The following is a 5687-nucleotide window of genomic DNA, read 5'->3' on the forward strand; positions in this document are numbered from 1 at the left end:
ATGGCTGTGAATCTGTTGGAGGATTGGTGCAAAGGGATGGACCTGGACCCCAGGAAGGCCCTGCTCATCGTGGGCATCCCTGTGGAGTGTAGTGAGGAGGAAATTAAAGAGACCCTGAAGGCGGGCTTACAGCCCCTGGGTGCCTACAGTGTTCTGGGCACAATGTTCAGAAGGGAAGACAACTCTAAGGCAGTTTTCATTGCATTGGCCGACACGGTCAATTATGCTTCGACGCCCAGTCAGATCTCAGGAAAGGGAGGTACCTGGGAAGTGGTGGTGAAACCCCGTACGTCAGATGATGAATTTATCAACAGACTGAAGTACTTCCTGAAACATGAGGGCCGGAGAATGGTAGATGTGGTCAGAACCGTGGGGACGTACCTTGAGGACATAGAGCCAAAAGGCTTGGCTCAAGTCAAGCCACCAGACCTGCAGCCTCTGAAAGGAAGTATGTGGTACCGAAAACTGAAGGTGTTTTCGGGAAACACTTTCCCAGGCCCAGGCGAAGAGAACTTTGAAGCCTGGCTAGAGCAGGTGACTGAGTTGATGCAGATGTGGCAGGTGTCTGAGGTAGAGAAGCAGCGGCGTTTGCTGGAAAGCTTACAGGGCCCCGCCCTGTCCATCATGCGGGCGCTCCGGGCCAACAGCGACTCCATGACTGTAGCGCAGTGCCTGGACGCCCTGAAGCAGATCTTCGGGAATAAAGAGGACTATAGAACCTCACAGTTAAAGTTCCTCCAGATCTTCCAGAAGTCCGGAGAGAAAGTCTCTGCCTTTCTGGTACGGTTAGAGCCCGTGCTGCAGAACGCTGTGAAGCACAGCCCCGAGTCAGTGGGAAGGGCAGACATGATTCGCCTGAAATACATCCTGGCTCAGGCGTCCATGAGCACCTCCCTCCAGGGCAAGCTCAAGCTCATGGAGCAGCGAGGGCATGCGCCCACTTTCCTGGAGTTAATGAAGCTCATTCGAGATGAGGAGGAGTTAGAGGTCGCCATGGCACTGATGAGGGAGAAGCAGAGGCAAGTAGAAAGGGGCCGCACGGCCTCTGGCGCCCAGGTACTGGCAAAAACCAGTGTCCCCGTCTCTCCGGTCAGGGAGCAGGCAAGGCTGTTTCGTGAGAGCAGCACGCAGACCGTCCAGGAAGGGGCCACCCTGTCACTGAAGCGCAGGCAGGTGCCATGCTGCTGCGGGACTGGGGAGGAAGGCCACAGCCAGACAGCGTGTCCTAGGGATGAGGGCCAATCCCCGGCAAAGCAGAAGCCTCAGCCTGCAGCAGAAGAGTTGGGAAACGAGATGGGGGCTGGGGCCATGAGCCACCCCAAGCCCTAGGGAGCATAGGCTCAAGATACCCAGGCACCCCCTCCCCTAGCAGGCAACACAAATATTTTAACGAGGGGAAGGGGCAGTCCACAGAAACAGTGGGGGCCTTGCCTGGGGCAGAGGGGCAGGGCAGCCAGGCCCAGTCCCCTCGGCATCCACCAGCTGGAAGGGACTCCACCAACCCAGCCAAAATCAGCTCAGGGAGGCACCTGCGACACAAGCGAGGAGCCACCATACGCAGCACGAGGGGTACCCGAGCCTCAGAGAGAGACCCCAGCACAGCAGAGGCTGAAAAAGGTATAGTCGGGGGCTCTGGCATCAGCCCTGTCTTCTGGCCACCCTCAAACGCCCACCCTGTGGGCTCTGAGCTAATGACGCTGATGGGCCCCCAGGCCACGTGGGGCCTAGAGGCACCTCCCCCGGGGCCGCCCCTGCCAGAAGGAGCCCGCGCTGGCGAGGAAGGGCTGTGGGGCAGAGACAGGGTCCAACTTCAGGATCATCTACACCGCTCGAGGGGAGCCCCAGGAAGGCAGCACCCTGGAGCCTCTGCGCAAGTGAGGGCAGGGTCAAGTCTCCTCCCCCTGCAGCCTGAAAGGGCAGTAGGGACAAGGACAGCAAACACTGAGGAGACGATCCCAGGCGAGAGCGTCAGCTCAGCTTGGCGGCAGGGCGCTGAGTAGCTGGTTGCCCAGTACCCCACAACTGGCTTTGGTGTGAGTGGGGGTGCAGGGAAGTGTGTTCCAGAGGAGGAGGAGGGGGAGGGGCAGCAGGGGGAGGGGGTCTGGGCGGGGTCCAAGAGAATTTGTTGGAGGGAGGGAGGAGTGTTTTGTTCTCTCTAGGTTTGTGCATGGCCACTGGAGACCTGGGACTGGCCTGGAGAACCACAACTCACCAGCTGCCAATGCCAGCGCCAGCCCCAAAGCCTGCCACCCGGGAGCAGCCCTCAGTGGCCAGCCCCGGCCTAGGTGAGGGGCACCTGCAGATGGCTGCCACCCACACTGGCCTGGGAGGCGTTAGGGGCCACTCAAGGTTCCTGGGCCTTCCTCCCGAGAGGGGACCCCTATTCAGTGTCCCCCCTCTGGGACAGGCTGTTCCCTGTACTGGCAAGCCCAAATGTGTCCCTGTAGGCCCCAGAGGGACGCAGGGAGCGTCCCCACTCCCCTCCCCACAACACACACACCCTAGCCATCATCCCCCCGCAGAGCCCTGAAGTGCGCCACGTGCCAGCCAAGGCTCTGGTCTCTGTGGGCCAGTGTCGTGAGCTCAATGTGTGCTTTCTGGGCGTACATTCAGGCCCAGCGCTGCTTGCTGTGGAAATGTGCGTGTGTCCTCTGAGCAGTTCCCCCCACCCCTGCCTGGCGCGGAGACCCCGAGGCCCGTCTCAGGAGCCAGCGGGGAGGACAGCATGGACGCAGTCACAGCCAGTGCCCACCCCAGGACCTGGGAGCCTACCTGGGACCTTGGGAAGGAAGACCTGCACCACAGCTGCAGGAGGTCTGCGGGAGGCCCTCCAGGGCTTGTGTTCTGCTGGGCCACCCCGTTGTTCCTCGGGACTCCACGTCCTCAGCTCGGTGGCGCGTGCCCTGCTGTGGGACTGTCCTGTGCCCGCCATCAGGCGGGGCCCGGCCCCGGGCAGGTGGGCCAGAAATAGAGGGTCTGCCCTGGGGACAGCGGGCATTGCCGGCGCCCATCTTCCTGGGGAGAGGCCACCCGTGGGGCCCTCAAGAAGGGAGACTGGGGGGGGATGCAGGGCTGCCGGGTGGGGTGTATTGGGGGCACCTTGTTGGGGACCCTGGGGTGGCGGTGCCGGGACCCATTGGCTCCCGTGGCCGTTAGAAGTTCCTCTGTGTGTTGTTATGCCCTCTGTTCAATGGTTTCAGTCAATGTTTCTGTTTAATAAATTTCCCTGAAAGTTTCAGCTGAGTGTGGCCTCTGCTGTGGGCAATGGAGGGAAAGGGCTGCTGCGGGTGAGGGCGGGGGTCCAGAGTCGGATTCCTGATCAGCACCTGTGGGACACCTCTCCAGTGAGAGGGTAGGGTAGGCACTTTGCAGACCCAGACATGGTGAGGGTTCTTCTTCCATTTCATAGGTGAATTGTAAAGTTTTAGCGAAAACTGATAATTGCCTGAAAAGGCAGCAGAGAAGTTAAAATGTAAATGAAAAACTTGATTATCTCAGCAGGAAAAAGGGAACATAGGAGCAACAATAGTTGGACTGACAGGGCTACGGACTGAATATTTGTAATCCTCTCCCCCTCATTCACCTGTGAAATTCTAACCCCCAAAGGGATGGGATTTGGAGGTGGGGCGCTGGGAAGTGATTAGCCCATGATGGGGGAGCCCTCATGGATGAGATTAGCTCCCTTATAAAAGAGACCCCAGACAGCTGCCTCATCCTCTTGTGCCATGTGAGAAGATGGCTAGTTGATACAACTAGACAAGAAATCAGTCCATATAAAGAAGAGCTTTATTACTCTTGCTTTATTACTCAGCTGTACAAAGGAACGAAATGGGTCGTTTGTAGAGACGTGGATGGATCTAGAGACTGTCATACAGAGTGAAGGAAGTCAGAGAGAGAAAAACAAATATCGTATATTAATGCATATGTGTGGAACCTAGAAAAATGGTACAGATGAACCGGTTTGCAGGGCAGAAACAGAGACACAGATGTAGAGCACAGACATATGGACACCAAGGTGGGAAAATGGTGGGGGCGTGGGGGGTGGTGGTGTGATGAGTTGGGAGATTGGGATTCACAAATGTACAATTATATGTACAAAATGGGTAACTAATAAGAACCTGCTGTATAAAAACTTACATAAAATAAAATTCAAAAATTAAAAAAAACAAAAGAAATCAGAATAGGTTTATGACATTATCAATCACAGTAGAAAACCACCTGTAAAGACAAATTGAGTTATTTGCCACAATGGGCTCTGCATCGCCAAGTTTGCTCCCCCAACTCCACAGCCTTGCAGGGAGGCCCTCCTATTGGTGGAAGGCCAATGGGCGTGTCTTTTGCTTCCTGAGGCGCCAAACCTTGGGACCTCAGGCCCTCAGTGCGCATGGCTACTGCGGCTTCCGTAGCAAAGCGCCTCCTCACGTGCTCTTGTCATCCAACCACTTTCTCTGTAAAGAGACGTCTAGAACTTTCTCCCTCATCTTCCTGGAGCTTCCGGGAGCACCCGGAAACCCACGTGGCGTTCGCACAGAGTGCCTGGGACCGTCGGCTGCAGAGTTCCTGGCTGCACTGCTGAGACGAGCTCTTCAGCCCCTTCTGAGCGGGACTCCGGAGTCATCCACAGAGTCAGAGCAAGTCAGGAGACAGGCGGGGGCTTTGCCGGGGGCTGGACTCCGCAGGTACCGGGGGCCCTGGGAAGGAGTGGAGGTGGTGGGAGGGCTATGGGCTGCTCGGTTGGGAGCGGGGGAGCGGCGGCGGAGGGCAGCGGGTTGAAGGGGGGCTGAGGGAAGGGTCCCCCTGTGTTCGGGTCCGAGGGGAGGACCACTGGCTGCCGGGGTGGCTGGTGGGGGGCGTTTTCGAGTCGGGGTGCAGAGGGTGGGGCTGATGGCTAAGCATGGGGGTCTGGAGCGGAGGGCTTCCTGCTGGACGGGTGGGGCCGGCTTTGGGGGCCAGAGGAGAGGACGACTGGCTGTGGGGGTGGGGAGGACGGGACGGGAGGGCAGGGGCTGCTGTGGTGGGATCGGGGTTGGGGGCAGCAGCAGTGTCCTGGCACCCCAAGTCGGCATGGAAGTACGGTCCCGGCAGGGTCCAAGAGGGTTCGTGTGGTCTCCTGGGCTGGATGGAGCCGGGCGGCAGGGCCTCGTGGGTACAGGCCGTGGCTGGTTGGGTCCCCAGGAACCTCGGGATGTCCCCGGGAGCCAGTAGGTTAGGCGTTGGGGGGAGGGGGAGGGACGACAGGTAGGACCCGAAGCTCCAGGATCTCTGGCAGCTCTGTGGGGGCTCGGGGCACCCAGATGGTTCAGAGAGGTCACGTGTGCCCTCCCAAGGACCAGCCGGCCACAGAAGGGTCCGGGCGTGAGGTCAGAGGCCCCTGCCAGGAACACGGTGCAGGATTCCGGGGTGGGGGGTGTTTGCCCACCTGCCTGAGCTCCATCTACCCCTGCCGGCCCGCAGTGGCCTGCCCTGGTCTAGGCACTGAGGGACGTTTGGGGACCTGGGGCTATGGGATGGCCGAGGGAAAGAGGGCCGCCCAGCAGGAGTTCCAGAGCCCTGAGGCTCTGGATTGGGGCACGGAAAGGCAGGGAGAGCTGTCCTCCACCTTGTCTCGGCGGGGCGGCCCCCCAAGGGGCAGGGGCATCCCCTCCCTCTCCCACTCCCCTGCATCACTCCTGTGTCCTGGGAGCAGG

At 59.3% G+C, this 5687-nt stretch overlaps 1 protein-coding gene across 1 annotated transcript; it reads left to right on the forward strand.

The window, feature by feature from the left end:
• On the forward strand, positions 1–1878 carry LOC307069840 (paraneoplastic antigen-like protein 5; the record flags this gene model as incomplete). Its single annotated transcript, XM_079728143.1, has 2 exons — positions 1–1173; positions 1759–1878. 2 exons carry the CDS (start codon positions 1–3, stop codon positions 1876–1878), a joined length of 1293 nt encoding a protein of 430 aa, XP_079584269.1.
• Positions 1879–5687: the final 3809 nt, after the last annotated feature.

Source organism: Hyperoodon ampullatus (assembly GCF_949752795.1).
Source record: "Hyperoodon ampullatus genome assembly, chromosome: X".
NCBI lineage: Eukaryota > Metazoa > Chordata > Mammalia > Artiodactyla > Ziphiidae > Hyperoodon > Hyperoodon ampullatus.